Source organism: Sinocyclocheilus grahami, unplaced genomic scaffold, assembly GCF_001515645.1.
Source record: "Sinocyclocheilus grahami isolate Dianchi unplaced genomic scaffold, SAMN03320097.WGS_v1.1 scaffold1025.1, whole genome shotgun sequence".
Taxonomy (NCBI): domain Eukaryota; kingdom Metazoa; phylum Chordata; class Actinopteri; order Cypriniformes; family Cyprinidae; genus Sinocyclocheilus; species Sinocyclocheilus grahami.
Genome location: NW_015506204.1, coordinates 220,762 through 238,783, shown reverse-complemented (window position 1 = coordinate 238,783; position 18,022 = coordinate 220,762). Strand labels below are relative to the sequence as shown.

The 18,022-nt window shown below is 38.0% G+C and overlaps 2 protein-coding genes across 3 annotated transcripts in view; one reads left to right on the top strand and one right to left on the bottom strand.

Annotated features, from left to right (window-relative positions):
* Positions 1–1,287: 1,287 nt before the first annotated feature.
* LOC107565769 (interleukin-21 receptor-like) lies at positions 1,288–12,828 on the bottom strand. Its single transcript, XM_016251045.1, has 8 exons — positions 12,624–12,828; positions 12,181–12,304; positions 11,848–11,956; positions 11,505–11,701; positions 10,697–10,842; positions 10,357–10,604; positions 9,333–9,426; positions 1,288–2,398 (listed from the first exon to the last, which is right to left on the bottom strand). The coding sequence occupies exons 2-8, from the start codon at positions 12,281–12,283 to the stop codon at positions 1,706–1,708; spliced, it is 1,590 nt and encodes a 529-aa protein (XP_016106531.1). The 5' UTR covers positions 12,284–12,304; positions 12,624–12,828; the 3' UTR covers positions 1,288–1,705.
* Positions 12,829–13,312: 484 nt separating this feature from the next.
* LOC107565759 (SUMO-conjugating enzyme UBC9-B-like) overlaps positions 13,313–18,022 on the top strand; it is an 11,267-nt gene continuing 6,557 nt past the window's right edge. Inside the window, exon 1 of one of the 2 annotated variants that reach the window (XM_016251028.1) lies at positions 13,313–13,418. The gene's annotated coding sequence lies outside the window, so the exon portion shown is untranslated. Of the gene's footprint in view, positions 13,544–18,022 lie in introns of both variants that reach the window. The other variant, XM_016251027.1, reaches the window with a different exon arrangement.

Here is an 18,022-nt window from a genome sequence, read left to right as displayed (position 1 = left end):
TGAGTTAATCGCATCCAAAATAAAAGTGTTGTTTACATTAATATTTTATATATAAACAAAACATATTTTTCTTAAAGGGGTCATATGATGCTATTTCAAGTTTTCCTTTCTCTTTGGAGTGTTACAAGCTCTTGGTGCATAAAGATGATCTGTAAAGTTGCAAAGACTAAAGTCTCAAATCCAAAGAGATATTCTTTATAAAAGTTAAGAGTCAACTACGCCTACCTAAAACAGCTCGTTCTAACACGCCCCCACATGTCTACGTCAATAGGTGGAAATATTAGCATAGTGCCGCCCAAATGTGCACGCAAAGAAAGAAGGCTTGGTTTCAGGAACAGCCATGTCAGGGAGACGCTGTGTTTCAGTGCGAAAGCAAAAGCACTTTATTTGGCCTTCCGAAAGTAGATGCATTAAGATGACTTACAACCGAACAGCAATGCATTTTATGGACGACCGTCTAAAAAAAAAAAAAAAAGGGTCAATTCTGACTTTGCTATGACAATCTGGCGCTTCTGAATCAGCGACTGTAAGTATGTTTTGTTACTAGTTTAAGTATTTGCTATTGACTGTTCAAATGCGGAGTTTTGCCAGCGCAGAGTAACGCGTTGTGTGTGAGGGAAGCAGAGTCACATCCCAGGAGAGTGAACTGCCTGTCAGAAATCATAGCACGTCAGCTGTCTTAACCACAGCTTGTGTACTGCATCATCACTGTGTCTGTCACGCGACTCTGTTGCCCTTTCGGGCTTGAACTGATGGTAAAATTAACGACATTATTAACTGTCTTGATATTTACTTTGAAAGCTGACGCTCACGATTATGGTAAGGGGCGTTACATTTCCGACGAGTGCTTGTGGTGTTCGGCCAATCACAATGCACTGGGTCAGCTGGCCAATCAGAGCAGACTGCGCTTGTCAAAGGAGGGGGCTTTGTTGAAAACGACGTGTTTGAGAGAGGCGGGGCATAGAGGACCTACAATAATGTACTGTATTTGAAAAATAATGTGGTTTTTGAACATTAAAACATGTCAACATATCCTGTTACACCAAATACACAAAATAATGATCTTTAAAATAGCATCATATGACCCCTTTAAATATATACAAGCATGTGTGTGTGTGTGTGTATTTATATATACATAATAAATATACACAGTACACACACATATAATATGTAAACAAAAACTTTTGTTTTGGATGCGATTAATCGTATGACAGCACTACTCACAAATTTAAAAAAGGTTTTATAGAGTTTTTGTCAACTAAAAGAAGATGTTAAGATGTTTCGTCGGCTGAACAATTGGTATATTGTTAAACAAAGGTACAATCCTTTGAAAGCACTGTACTTCAGTTTCTCACAGCCTCATTTTCAATCCTGTCATATATTAAATATGGCGCTACCCTGACCAACGTCTATAGGCCTAAAGGAATGATAGTATGCAAATTGACATTTGCATCTTAATGTACTGTAGACCAATGTCCTGTGAACGATCGCACAGCTGATGTCTAATGAGTCTATTTATGTAAGTATGCCACAAATACAGTTCAGTGTAACAACAAAAAAAACAGCTCACATAAACGTGTTGTGAGCAAGTTAGGTCCAACCAGTGATGTCTTCATACATTTTGTAGATGCTTCCACTTTAAATTGTTCATTATTCAGTTGTGATTGATTTTGTTTTGTGTAGCAATAGAAACTCCCATGAACAGCTACTTTCCAGTGCTGTGGGCATCAACTTGAACTGATGTAAAAGCCACCCACTGTTTGACATAATTTGAATGGGAGCGTCCCACGCCATCCAGTGATGAAGTGTCTATTTGCTCGTTCCCATCAAACGCTGAGGGGCTGGAACAGTCTGACTCCAGAAATCCACTGTCTATGGTGTCCAAATCCAATCCCATTTGTGGGTAACCATCATCGGACTGCTCATTAGAACCGTAGGAGTTCAGCGAGACCTGCTCAATGTTCTCCAGGTCGTGCTCCTGTAGATGCCAGTCATCACAGTCTGAACCCTGTAAACTCCTCCTGCAGTCAGGTATAAGAGGCTGCCTGGCATCCATCTCAGCCGCTCTCTGATTGGTATCTTTGCCGTCGAGGAAGTCCTCTAGGCTCTGTCTGTGGCTGTCACCGGACCAGTCGGCCATGACGCCCTCCTGACCGGAAACTGTAACGGTGTCCATCGATATGTGGCCGCCGGAGTGTGCGATGCCGTGACTGTTGCTTCCAAGGAAGTAGAGTTTAGATGAGTTTTGACCCGCCGGATCAAAGTCCCGCTCGCCAGTCCTGCTGTTAGCGGGTTCCTCTGAGCTTTCATTCTGCTGCTTCTCACAAAGCACCTGCAAAGTGGTGCTCTTCTCAAGGACATCAAAGCTGTTGAAGGTCAGGACTGGTCCGACCCATTTCTGGAAATAAACCACAAGTAGATCTTTTTTTCATTTTGTCATGAAAATTCATTTCTTTATGCCCCCTCAAACATAAACAAATTTTAATTCTTAAAAACATTTTCCTCTAGAAGAGGTATATTCAAGTGTATTGGTGATGTGAAATATATCCACTATCATTCAAAAGTTTGGGATCAGCAAGACGTTTTAATGCTTTTGAAAGAAGTCGCTCATGCTCACCAAGGCTGCATTTATTTAATCAAAAATACAGTAAAAAAAAAACTGTAATAGTGAAATATTACTACAATTTACAAGAACTGTTTTTTATATATATCTATATTATAAATTGTAATTTATTCCTGCGATTTCAAAGCTGAATTTTCAGCATCATTACTCCACTCTTCAGTGTCACATGATCCTTCACAAATCATTCTAATATGATGATTTGCTGCTTGAGAAACTGTTATTATCATTGATATTGAAAAGAGTTGTGCTGCTTAATATTTTTGTGGTAAACCGTGATCGACTCAGGAGTCTTTGATGAATAAAAAGTTCAAAACAACATTTACTTGACACAGACATCTTCTATAAAATTATAAATGTCATGTATATCACTTTTGATCAATTGAATGCATCCTTGCTGAAAAGGATTAATTTATTTTTAAAAAGAAAGGGGAAAAAACCTTTAGCCTATATATTTAAACTATATATCTTTAGCTATATGAAATTCAAAACCAGTAAATTAACTTGTTAAAACACTGATTCATATCAAACCACTTCTTCTCAAACAAAGCCTACTTGCAGAAACAACATCCGGAATCATCGTAACCATTTCCTGACTTAAATTTTTTTTTTTTAAATGTGTTAATTAAATGAGAAAAAAAATCATTCATTAAATGCTTTTTCATCTGTATGAATGGTTAGTCAATATTTTTCGACACTTGAAGTCACAATGAACCACAAAACAACATTTGTCAGGTGTTTGGTGCACACAGAATGAAAACTAATTTTATGAACAATAAATAGCACAATAACACGGGGAAAAAAATTACATAGGGTAAAACTCAATGTTCAACTATTTCAATCAATAATTTTGTAGCATATTCTGAGAAATCTATTTTAGAATAAGAGGGGTTGGAAAAATACAGAGGGTGTCACGGAACCATTTACACCAGATCAAAACACTTATCCCACTTACACCTCTACTGTTTTGACACTGTATGTAAAATTATACTCTAAGTATGTCCTTTTGGAATTAATTAAAAAGTTGTTTAAGATGACGCTTTACGTTTAATGGTTTTAACGTCCCATGTGATGTCGCGCAGCTGTCGCTGTTGTTAAAGCAGCGTGTTACTGACCCCTACTGGAATATGTGTTTATTTACAGGTTTAATACAACTGCCACATTTCCTCAGTAACTGTTAAATGAAACGAAGCTGGTTTCACAAGTCTTACAAGTTCACGACGCTGCCACATTTCATAACGCTTAGGTTTTACAGAAATCCTCAAGCTCAGAAATGCCGTTACTATTAAGATCTTGTCAGAGTTAGCCTACTAAGTTCTCTGATAGACAAAAATAACTAGTAGCTTGCAAACTCCTTTTTATTTTTGCCTTGCCAAGCCTGAGAATAAAGGGTAGTATTTTCAGCTTGCGTTACCAGCGGAATATTTACTAAATTCCCCTTTAGTTAAAAACAACTATTTATAACTACCCACCTTATCAGAGTTTGGGTTTGAACTCATAGTACTTTCCATTGGAGGGGGGAAACTGCTACTTTCAGTTTTTACTTAACGCTTTCACAACCAAATGTTAAGCGAGCCCTCCTGTTCCTTTGAAGCCCCTACAGACTGACTCATTTGAAAAATGTTACATTCCCCGCTTGCAAGTGAGGTTAAGCATGTCGCACTTATGAAAGTCCCCTAAGACATGTTATCGTGCTCACACACGCACACAGAGACTTCTGCATATGCACCAGAGATGTATACACACAGCTAGCCAGTGCAGTGTTGCCAACTAATTTTCAGAGAAAGTTGCTAAAGGAAGGTCGATTTGTTGCTAAAAGTAGTTAAATTACGTTATGATGTCATTGCGTAATCGCGATGCAAACTTGTGTCACAACATTAAATCTCAGCAAAAGAAAGAAAGAAAAGAAAGTATATGTTAATTTAGACTTGTTTGTAAAATATTAAAATATAAATAACTGTATTTTTTTAAATACATTGAATTATTGAACACTTACACATTTTTGAATGATAATTTAAGATTTTTCTTAATAGCTATCAAACTAGTAATACTACAGGTGCATCTCAATAAATTAGAATGTCGTGGAAAAGTTCATTTATTTCAGTAATTCAGCTCAAATTGTGAAACTCGTGTATTAAATAAATTCAATGCACACCGACTGAAGTAGTTTAAGTCTTTGGTTCTTTTAATTGGGATGATTTTGGCTCACATTTAACAAAAACCCACCAATTCACTATCTCAACAAATTAGAATACTTCATAAGACCAATAAAAAAAAACATTTTTAGTGAATTGTTGGCCTTATGGAAAGTATGTTCATTTACTGTACATGTACTCAATACTTGGTTGGGCCTCCTTTTGCATGAATTACTGCATCAGTGCGGCGTGGCATGGAGACAATCAGCCTGTGGCACTGCTGAGGTGGTATGGAAGCCCAGGTTGCTTTGATAGCGGCCTTCAGCTCATCTGCATTTTTTGGTCTCTTGTTTCTCATTTTCCTCTTGACAATACCCCACAGATTCTCTATGGGGTTCAGGTCAGGCGAGTTTGCAGGCCAATCAAGCACAGTAACACCATGGTTATTGAACCAGCTTTTGGTGCTTTTGGCAGTGTGGGCAGGTGCCAAATCCTGCTGGAAAATGAAATCAGCATCTCCATAAAGCTTGTCAGCAGAAGGAAGCATGAAGTGCTCTAAAATTTCCTGGTAGATGGCTGCGTTGACTGTGGACTTCAGAAAGAAAGCCAAAATCATCCCAATTAAAAGAACCAAAGATTTAAACTACATCAGTCTGCGTGCATTGAATTTATTTAATACACGAGTTTCACAATTTGAGTTGAATTACTGAACTAAATGAACTTTTCCACGACATTCTAATTTATTGAGATGCACCTGTACATATTCTCAACAATTATGCTTTAAGCAGTGTTTTAGTAGTTAGTTAGTGTTCTACCCTTAAGAAAAGCTTGTAAGAATAGGGCACAATCTACTATGTTAATATGAAAGAATTTTCCATATTGGTTTTTTACCTGCATTTTAAATTACACATTGCGTTTTCGGGTTACAGGGTTATAATGGATAATGGATAATGTTCTGGAAAATTACTATTTTTTCGATTTTTCTTAAAGTGTACTAACTGATCAACAATTGCAGGTACAAGCTAGAAGCTACTAACAAGATGTATCATAAATGAACAATTATTCAATTATTAAATTGAACAACCGCAAATAGCAGCTAACTTAATTCACTTGATGTCTGTACTGCTAGGCATCTTTGGTTTCCTCTTTTTGTGTAGTTTGGATGGAAAATGTGTGCTTTTTTTTTGTCTGAGTCACTTATCAAAAGTTGCTAAAAGTTGCCAAATAAATTTAAAAAATTGCTAAATTTGTTACTAGGTGCTTTTGGAAGAAGAAGTTGCTAGGGTAGTCTGAAAAGTTGCTAAATTTAGCAACAAAATTGCTAGACGTACGATAACTATCGTATTTGTACGATAATTTTGACCTCTGTACGATGTACGATCAATAATAAATTAATAAATCCCATAATGTACGATAATTTCAGAATTATGTGACTCTTCAAATGATGGTAGTTGTAATCATAGGGTTTCTATACTCATCCACGAAATCGGCTCATTATAGATACTATAAATGCGCTCGTGCACACCTCAGAGTGTGTTAAGAATGCAGGAGGGTTCCCTGCTTTTAAACCAACGAGCACTATGTTGCGGTCCATGACGGCAAGAACCCCCTCAACATCTGGCAACACGCAGGCTTCCGATGACAGAGACTCCCAGGTGGAGTTATTTATCTAGTTTTTTTTATCTATTGTGGTAATTTGCAGGTTGTGTCAAAAAGTTGTTGGTCTAGATAAATAGCTGTATTCTGTACGTTTGACTCATGTACGATAATTTACTTCCAAATACAATAATTTTGAGCTTCTGGTACGATACTTGGATTTTTCCAATCTGGCAACACTGCAGCTAGCTGAAAGACAAAATAAAACATACCTTAAAGTCTCCTTGATATGTATGGTAGAGTGGTGTGAAGTACTCATTGGGGCTTGGGATGTGTTGCCATAAGGACAGCTTTTTGATGCCCACTCTATAGATGCAAAAATACAAAGTGTTATAGGACTGACGTGTAGTTTGGTGGATTCATTTAAAACAGGCTGTTATTGTAGGACATATCAAGTCAAGTTAGCTTTCTTTTTATAGTGCTTTATACAAAAGAGACTGTTTCACAGCAGCTTCACACAGCATTAAAACATGAAAGTAACAGGATCAATTATGTACACTTCAAAAATAAGGCAAATCCAAATGCTGCTATAAACATATGCTGATTATGTGCTGAAAAAGAAATGAAAAACAGCAGCTGTCATGAGAAATGCCAAGCTTTATGCACTTGCAGAGCTTGTAGGTCTGACTTCCTCCAGTTTTTAACCTACGTGAAAATAGACTGTCTGCAAAAACCTATCTGCTGCTGTAGTGGTTTTCGTGAATGTGGGCGGTGAGAAAGGACTATTCATATACGGTAAGTGCTGTCATATCGATTACTGGAAAACTCATTTAGAGGAGGCACTATCGAAATTTAAGATCATACTTGTCTATAGTATTTTATTAAGCCCGCCACTTTGTGGGATATCAGCCAAACTTCTCAGTACATTATCTTTCAGATTTTTAGGAATGAGTGAACTGATCTCGACAGTTTGAAAGGTTAATACAGGCTTCAAAGGCATATGACTTACAGATAATAAAGTGACTCATGTGACTCATAAATGAACTAACAGTCATAATGAGAGAAATTTGAGTTTGCTTCACTTCTCCATATTCCGCAAAGTGACTTCTGTACAATTTGTACAATTCCCTAAATGTGCCTCATGGCCTTTATAAAGGAGCCAAACTTCTTGATTTCAATTTTGTCTGTCAAGTAAACAGTTTGTACTGAGAATGTGATTTATTTCAAACTACCGCATATCTGAACTGAAACAAAGTGAAATATTGGACAATTAAAACAAGTGAGACTGATACTCACAGTTTCCCGATGGACACGAGTAGCACCACCAACAAAACAGGAAATGCAAACAGCAGGAAATAGTACTCTGAATGTTCAGAATCAGATGTCCATTCAACACTGTTGCTCCTTTCACTCCACATGGATGTGAACCATCTAGGATGCACAGCAACCTGAACGTCTGCCACATACTGCCTTCCTGGCAGGAGTTTTTCACTGATGATAACCATTGATTGTTCGTTCTGCTGCAGCGTGTAAATTTGCGCCATCTGTGGAAGCATTACATGGTATTCAGGAAAATGTGCAAAATATGTGTGATTTTCCTTCCCTATATATATATTGAAAATGGAGCTTTTACCTTATCCGGGTCACTTTTAGATCGTAATCGTACTCTGTAGTATAATTTTTTATACAGAGTGTGATCCATATAAGCCACATCCCAAGTGAGGTTGAAATTACCATCAATTTTTATACAATTTAAGTTGAAAGGTTGTTTTGGCTTAACTATGAAACGAAAAGAAAACCAATGTTAGTGCACTGTACACAAGTAAACAAGACTATTGAATTACAGTGGGGCCCAAAAAGCTTGGATTCGCATTAAAAAACTCTGTGACTAATTTAAGCAGTGTTTTAGTAGTTAGTTAGTGTTCTACCCTTAAGAAAAGCTTGTAAGAATAGGGCACAATCTACTATGTTAATATGAAAGAATTTTCCATATTGGTTTTTTACCTGCATTTTAAATTACACATTGCGTTTTCGGGTTACAGGGTTATAATGGATAATGGATAATGTTCTGGAAAATTACTATTTTTTCGATTTTTCTTAAAGTGTACTAACTGATCAACAATTGCAGGTACAAGCTAGAAGCTACTAACAAGATGTATCATAAATGAACAATTATTCAATTATTAAATTGAACAACCGCAAATAGCAGCTAACTTAATTCACTTGATGTCTGTACTGCTAGGCATCTTTGGTTTCCTCTTTTTGTGTAGTTTGGATGGAAAATGTGTGCTTTTTTTTTGTCTGAGTCACTTATCAAAAGTTGCTAAAAGTTGCCAAATAAATTTAAAAAATTGCTAAATTTGTTACTAGGTGCTTTTGGAAGAAGAAGTTGCTAGGGTAGTCTGAAAAGTTGCTAAATTTAGCAACAAAATTGCTAGACGTACGATAACTATCGTATTTGTACGATAATTTTGACCTCTGTACGATGTACGATCAATAATAAATTAATAAATCCCATAATGTACGATAATTTCAGAATTATGTGACTCTTCAAATGATGGTAGTTGTAATCATAGGGTTTCTATACTCATCCACGAAATCGGCTCATTATAGATACTATAAATGCGCTCGTGCACACCTCAGAGTGTGTTAAGAATGCAGGAGGGTTCCCTGCTTTTAAACCAACGAGCACTATGTTGCGGTCCATGACGGCAAGAACCCCCTCAACATCTGGCAACACGCAGGCTTCCGATGACAGAGACTCACAGGTGGAGTTATTTATCTAGTTTTTTTTATCTATTGTGGTAATTTGCAGGTTGTGTCAAAAAGTTGTTGGTCTAGATAAATAGCTGTATTCTGTACGTTTGACTCATGTACGATAATTTACTTCCAAATACAATAATTTTGAGCTTCTGGTACGATACTTGGATTTTTCCAATCTGGCAACACTGCAGCTAGCTGAAAGACAAAATAAAACATACCTTAAAGTCTCCTTGATATGTATGGTAGAGTGGTGTGAAGTACTCATTGGGGCTTGGGATGTGTTGCCATAAGGACAGCTTTTTGATGCCCACTCTATAGATGCAAAAATACAAAGTGTTATAGGACTGACGTGTAGTTTGGTGGATTCATTTAAAACAGGCTGTTATTGTAGGACATATCAAGTCAAGTTAGCTTTCTTTTTATAGTGCTTTATACAAAAGAGACTGTTTCACAGCAGCTTCACACAGCATTAAAACATGAAAGTAACAGGATCAATTATGTACACTTCAAAAATAAGGCAAATCCAAATGCTGCTATAAACATATGCTGATTATGTGCTGAAAAAGAAATGAAAAACAGCAGCTGTCATGAGAAATGCCAAGCTTTATGCACTTGCAGAGCTTGTAGGTCTGACTTCCTCCAGTTTTTAACCTACGTGAAAATAGACTGTCTGCAAAAACCTATCTGCTGCTGTAGTGGTTTTCGTGAATGTGGGCGGTGAGAAAGGACTATTCATATACGGTAAGTGCTGTCATATCGATTACTGGAAAACTCATTTAGAGGAGGCACTATCGAAATTTAAGATCATACTTGTCTATAGTATTTTATTAAGCCCGCCACTTTGTGGGATATCAGCCAAACTTCTCAGTACATTATCTTTCAGATTTTTAGGAATGAGTGAACTGATCTCGACAGTTTGAAAGGTTAATACAGGCTTCAAAGGCATATGACTTACAGATAATAAAGTGACTCATGTGACTCATAAATGAACTAACAGTCATAATGAGAGAAATTTGAGTTTGCTTCACTTCTCCATATTCCGCAAAGTGACTTCTGTACAATTTGTACAATTCCCTAAATGTGCCTCATGGCCTTTATAAAGGAGCCAAACTTCTTGATTTCAATTTTGTCTGTCAAGTAAACAGTTTGTACTGAGAATGTGATTTATTTCAAACTACCGCATATCTGAACTGAAACAAAGTGAAATATTGGACAATTAAAACAAGTGAGACTGATACTCACAGTTTCCCGATGGACACGAGTAGCACCACCAACAAAACAGGAAATGCAAACAGCAGGAAATAGTACTCTGAATGTTCAGAATCAGATGTCCATTCAACACTGTTGCTCCTTTCACTCCACATGGATGTGAACCATCTAGGATGCACAGCAACCTGAACGTCTGCCACATACTGCCTTCCTGGCAGGAGTTTTTCACTGATGATAACCATTGATTGTTCGTTCTGCTGCAGCGTGTAAATTTGCGCCATCTGTGGAAGCATTACATGGTATTCAGGAAAATGTGCAAAATATGTGTGATTTTCCTTCCCTATATATATATATATTGAAATGGAGCTTTTACCTTATCCGGGTCACTTTTAGATCGTAATCGTACTCTGTAGTATAATTTTTTATACAGAGTGTGATCCATATAAGCCACATCCCAAGTGAGGTTGAAATTACCATCAATTTTTATACAATTTAAGTTGAAAGGTTGTTTTGGCTTAACTATGAAACGAAAAGAAAACCAATGTTAGTGCACTGTACACAAGTAAACAAGACTATTGAATTACAGTGGGGCCCAAAAAGCTTGGATTTGCATTAAAAAACTCTGTGACTAAGTTTTAATTTCAACCAGAATGTTTTAAGATTTTAATATTTTACACCAAGATGTTATGTTCTTCATCCATTAAAGCTCAAGATGCTCTTTGGATCAAATCATGCTGGAGAACATGATCATCAGGTTTGACGCAAACTTCAGGTAGCTTGAGCAAAAATACTACGAGATTGTGAAAATCGTCACATTAAATTACAAAATCTCAGCATTTCTAAGCATTAGTGCTCTTAGACATTTGGATCTCACTGTATCCACCTTATTTCGCAAAGCAGAAGTGAGCGATTTTCTGTAAACAATCAAGACTTCCTGTTCATTAGCCACTATAAGAATAACAAAGAGCAGCTAACGGTAAAACTACCTGCAATGTGTTTGATAAGAAACAGCAGCTTGCAATAAAAAATCTGCATAATATTGATTTTCTGCTGCTAAAACAACCTGAAGCGAATGACACCAGAAGCTTTAAAAAATGTCCAGCCACGCTCTTACGTTAAAAATGAAGGTGGATATGACGTTCATTTTTTACACCATTGATCAAGTAGATATCGGGACGTACCAGATTTGTATAAAACAATTTTTTCAGAGTGACTCTTTGTTGGGGTCTCCATATTGCCTTGTTTGGCCATTTGTGTTACTATGATAGAGCAGTTAGTATCATAGGACATAATCAAATCCATATTTTCTGGCTCCATTGTGCACCAGGATTGTGGCGATTTGATACTGCAGCTCCCATTCACAGGAAAATATTCATCCCTGGAAAACATGAAAATATACTAATTAAACAACATGTTAGTCAATGGTAATGACGGGTTAAAAAACATTGAGCAGGCTAGACAATGTCTCAGTAAAATGAGCCGCTTCAGGACTCAAAGTAAGAACATCATGTGCTAGATCTGTACCTGCAATCAGCCACAACGTGACACGAAGCTGCTCCTGCCGAGTCCGAATTAGAGCAGTTCAGCATGGAGATAAAGTCTGTGGTACAGGTCACGCTGCACACGCCATCATCTGCAAACAGCGATGTGAGAGGAAATGTGGTCAATCGAGATACAGAAGCGGTAGCATTTCTTCTCAAAGCAACACCTGAATAGGTCAAAGGACACCAGCTAAATCACTTTTACTGGTGCAACTACATCCTTTTGAGGGTGTCGCTTTTAAACGCTACATCTACACTTGTTTTACAAGATGTTTGATGTAGAGGAACGGATATATTGCAATAAATGTACACTTACTGCACTCAATAAGTCCACAAATAACAAGCAAGGCTATGGCTTTCCATAAAGCCATCATGGAGGAACAGGGAAATAATCTGCAGTCGGCCCTGCTCAGATGCATTGTACAGAGCCCACATGCAAACTGCAATGAAAGTAAAAATGTTTTTGTACTGCTGTTATGTATTAATGTGTAATAAATGAATTTTGTTGCAATTAAAATGATAAATGTAATTCATTTTGAAGTTTCAAAACAAAAAAGAAAAACAACAATAAATGTAAGAAAAACAACAAGATTTTAATACAAATAAAAAGCTCAAACACATCACAATCATTTATTAAAGATTTTTCCTCTTAATCATCATATATAGGCTAGTCTATAACCAACATATTTTGACTAAACAAAATTTCAAAAAGATGAGTGAAAGCGGCTAAAAAAGAAGTAGATTCATTTGAAAACTTACCTTGATAATATTCCCATTGAACCGGTTCACAAAAATATTCAGTTTGGATGAAAATCTAAAATGCAGTTCTCAATCAAATTTCAGTTGTACATTGCATAAGTCTCGCCATTTATATGCCAATCTACTGATCTACATGCACAGTCAGAGCGCTTGTGACGAAAATATGACATGAAGGATGTGGTTATGGTTAAAACAAGAGCTTATTTTCAGATGCTCCGCCCTCTGCGAGGCCAATTAAGGATATTTCCTGTTATGGTGTCAGTGCTGTAATATAGGCTACAATACTGAATTAAACAAAACATTTTCAAAGATCAGATTGTCTTTTGAATATTAGACTCTAATATTTATTCAACTCAATCTATTTATAAAACCTCAATCATATTTACAACACGAATACATGTGCACTGAAGAGCTAAGAGATCCTATAGGTGTCTAAGAAATGCCTGACTAAAATTTTTAGATCTTAAATCAGTGGGTTTCTCTAACTCGGTTTGTCAAAACAAGCAATACAGAAGTTGAAATGTATTGTTAGTGCACTAATCACATAATATTAATTATTACGCTTTAATCAGTCAATTGTTTTATTAATCTAGCATCAATTAAGTGTTCGTTGATTGCTTTAAATTGGAGGTCCAGGTGATTTTCATCAGCTTGTGTTAATAGATAACAGCTTGCAACTCATCAACTTGAAATTAAAGAAAACAATCCATTCAGTTTGACTCAGGACATATGGACATTGCAGAAAGTTTCACACAGGCATTTGGCGTGTGTGCTCACGGGTCCTACTTATCTTGGGTAAATGTCTGTGTTTTCTTTTTTACAGGAGGGAAACTTCGAGAGATTTTTTGCTTCGAGTTTGACTTGAATTCACAATTAAACGGTGCTTGGTCTAGAGTACAGTACTCATCTTCTCTGAAAAGGTACGTATGGCGTAAAAAACGAGTTAATTTGTGAGCGTTTACTGTAGTTTGCGGTGTTTTTGTTTGTGGCTCTTGTTAGCTGGCCAGCTATGCTAGGCTAACAGTTTATCAACACACGCGACCAACTACAGCGCGCATGCATTATAATCCAGTAATTGCACGCATGTACAGTAAACAATTCCGTCCATGTGGTTTTTATTTAGGCAGATAATCGCAAAAAAGAGCGATTTGGCACATTGAGCGGCTAAAGTGCGCAGTGAGGGATGCTGGTGTGCGGCAGCGCGCTGAATAATGCGCATCTGACAGATCAATTAATTCAACGCGCGTTATTCGCTCATTACTGTAATCAAACATAGGACAGCATATTCATTACAGTAAGCTGCTTTGATTGTGCTAACTATAGTATCTCTGAAAGTAATTTTCATATTTTAGCCTTCACGCTATTCCGTTCATGCATTGTTATACCTGACATTTTTAGTTTTTTTTGTTTTTTTTAATGTCCGCAAATAGTTTTCCGCGATTTAATGAGCCTTTATGATAATGGTTATCACTTCCTCTTAAAGTTAGCTGCCCCTTAAAGTGACCCTTTGAGTCGGAATAAATGGTAATTTTCCGAATGCGTTGGTTATGAAAACTGCATTTTTCTTTTAGCGTTTTCGCTTCTCCATTTACACTGTTCTCGCGCCAGATTTTTACTGTACATCAATTTTCCGTAAATTACCGAAATTAATTAACCACATGTTTATAGTTATCAAGTCGCCTTGGAGTCTGCATGAAATGCATTTCACGTCATCTGTTTTCTAAATGCATATTTGCACACTGTAGAAATGGGGAACAATGTACTTGACTAATATTAGTTTTTTATATATATATAGATATAATTGCGGTGTTTTTAGGGTTAATGGCATGTCAGTAAAATTAGTTGGATAATGTGCTGGCAAATAATTTTCTGTTTTGTTTAGGAGTGTAGGGGTTATTGTGAACTGTGCTATGCATATGCTGTGCAAACTGAGCATATGCTTTGGGCCGCAATGTTCATTAAAATGTCATAATTCAATCTTCCGGTTAAATGACGGACTACTCCAATCATTTAGTTTGCTTAAACCCTGTCCCTTTCTAATTATCAACCAGAAGTTTGCATTTATTTGAGTGCAACGCCCACATCTCAATAACCAATGTATAGAATAGAGCCGTGCATTTCTGCGCGGCCTGACGGGCCCCGACTTTTTTACGCCCCTCCGGCCGGGTATAGGGCCAATTTTCACGTCATAATTCAGACGCGGGCCGGGCCTCGGGCCTATTTTAGGCTTCTCCTTTTCATATTTTAGACATCCATCAGTTAGGCTAGTGATGAAGAAAAATTGCCTCGCTGGTGGAAACGACACGAGATCGTGCTACTGCGACTGTCAAGAGCGGCTCGACGATGTTTAGTGTCCAGCAGCAGCAGGATGGTGCGTGCAGTCAGCGCAGCTGAACAGTTCTGCGTTCAAATGCAAGCAATAGGCTTAAGCTTGCCGCAAAGCACCGGCAAAAGTAGTTACCATAAATTTGACGAGGAAATAGTAAGGAGATATTGGAGTTATTTACTAAAACTAGTGTTTTCTGAGTCGGTGTCGCAAGGATGAAGTTGCCCATCCTGACTTGCCGTCTCCTCATTAGACGCGCCTTTAGAGAGAAGTGCATCTTTATGGATTATAATTAGGGCTGCACTATAAATCGCATGCGATATTTAATGTGCATCTTGTCAGTGAAGCCAGTTCTGTAATCAGCAGTAAATCTCCATCACATGCGTGCTTTCACATTGAGCAACATTTACGACACCGAGCCGTTGTTCACTGACAAGCTGCGCAAAATATGATTGTGGTTTTGCACAGCTTGTCAGTGAACAACGGCTCTGTATCGTAAATGCTGCTCAATGTGAAAGCACGCATGTAATGGAGATTTACCGCTGATTACAGAACTGGCTTTACTGACAAGATGCGCATTAAATCGCATGCGATTTATTGTGCAGCCCTAATTATAATGAAAGAGTTTGTTTTATTTCGTTAAGTAGTAATTTAAAGCTATCTATAGATTTATCATGTCTGTGAGACATGTATTCGCGGAGTTTTGGCTAATTTTTATAAGCGCTCCTGTTCAAGATGAGATGGCAGAAAGCGCATGTTTGTGGTGTATGTTTTTTTTTTTTTATATTTATTTATTATTATATATTTTTTTTATATTTTAAAAGTGCAAAGTTTTGTTGTTGTGAGTGCACACAAAAGTAGACCCTTTTTCAGCTACGAATGATGTTACTCTTACCTTTTTATGAGCAAAGATTACAGCTTATCCACAGAAAAAAAAAAATATGCAAGTGATCGCGCTGGGGCCACCATGTCCTGCAAAGCGCGCTTTAGCTTCCACTCTCCGCAGAAACCATTGGATACAGTTTAATGTGCATCTTGTCAGTGAAGCCAGTTCTGTAATCAGCAGTAAATCTCCATCACATGCGTGCTTTCACATTGAGCAACATTTACGACACCGAGCCGTTGTTCACTGACAAGCTGCGCAAAATATGATTGTGGTTTTGCACAGCTTGTCAGTGAACAACGGCTCTGTATCGTAAATGCTGCTCAATGTGAAAGCACGCATGTAATGGAGATTTACCGCTGATTACAGAACTGGCTTTACTGACAAGATGCGCATTAAATCGCATGCGATTTATTGTGCAGCCCTAATTATAATGAAAGAGTTTGTTTTATTTCGTTAAGTAGTAATTTAAAGCTATCTATAGATTTATCATGTCTGTGAGACATGTATTCGCGGAGTTTTGGCTAATTTTTATAAGCGCTCCTGTTCAAGATGAGACGGCAGAAAGCGCATGTTTGTGGTGTATGTTTTTTTTTTTATATTTATTTATTATTATTATTTTTTTTAATATTTTAAAAGTGCAAAGTTTTGTTGTTGTGAGTGCACACAAAAGTAGACCCTTTTTCAGCTACGAATGATGTTACTCTTACCTTTTTATGAGCAAAGATTACAGCTTATCCACAGAAAAAAAAAAATATGCAAGTGATCGCGCTGGGGCCTCCATGTCCTGCAAAGCGCGCTTTAGCTTCCACTCTCCGCAGAAACCATTGGATACAGCGCACATTTATCTAGGTTTAACGTTTAAACATTGTTTTATGCTTGAACTGTTTTATATCTATAGATTTTATTTTAGGCATAACGCACCCAAATGTTCACGCAAAGAAAGAAGGCGTAACTTTTTTTATTCTCGCTGTAGTTTTGTTGTTTCTGCCGCCATGTCGTAAAGACGTTGTGAAAGCGAAACTACTTTGTTTGGTCTTCCAAAAGAGGACAATATATCTGCTTCGTCATGCCTAGAGCTGATCCGTGCTGGTTGCTGAGGAAATCCTACAACTTTGCGCTCTGGATCGGCTTTCACCGTGGACGAAGCAGAGTCCAGCCCGTGGTCGTCACATGTCTTTCTGGACGTTCCTTCGTCGAAATCGCTGGCCGTGCCATTCTCAAGCCCGCCTTTGCTCACTCTAACCCTCCGGCCGTTCCTCACGCTAGCCCCCAGCCTCTGCTCACTGTAGGCCGCGGTGTGTGACGCTGTTTTGTTGTGAAAGCGAAACTATTTTGTTTGGCCTTCCAGAAGAGGACCATATCCGCTTCGTCATGCCTAGAGCTGATCCGTGCTGGTTGCTGAGGAAATCCTACAACTTTGCGCTCTGGATCGGCTTTCACCGTGGACGAAGCAGAGTCCAGCCCGTGGTCGTCACATGTCTTTCTGGACGTTCCTTCGTCGAAATCGCTGGCCGTGCCATTCTCAAGCCCGCCTTTGCTCACTCTAACCCTCCGGCCGTTCCTCACGCTAGCCCCCAGCCTCTGCTCACTGTAGGCCGCGGTGTGTGACGCTGTTTTGTTGTGAAAGCGAAACTATTTTGTTTGGCCTTCCAGAAATGGGCACGACTAGAAATCAGTGGTTAAGTTGTATTTACAACACTGTTCCAGAACACTTCAACCCAAATATTCAGATGTGTGCAGCACATTTTATGGAGGACTGTTTCCTGATCCTGGTAGAGTAGACTACAGTGCCGGCTGTTCTGACTCAAAGACTGCAAGTACGTCTTTTATATTTAAAGCGAGTTTTTTGGGAAATGTAGAGTAGGGCTTGTTGTTTGTCATTTCTCTGATCACAAATGCAGACATGGTTTTATGTTTATGGGGCACGATGCAACACAATGCGTAAAAAGACCGTATAAGTCATTATAATCCATAATTTTGTCCCCACTGGATGCTACGAATGCCTCGTTTATAATGGGTTTTCATGTTTTTGAATCATCGCTCCGGCCTGACAGGGCATCATCAATATGGCAAGGGGCATAACATTTCCATCTCACGCTTGAGGTATTCGGCCAATCACAACGCACTGGACAGCTGGCCAATCACAGCACGCCTCGCTTTCTCAGACCGATGAGCTTTGTAAAAATC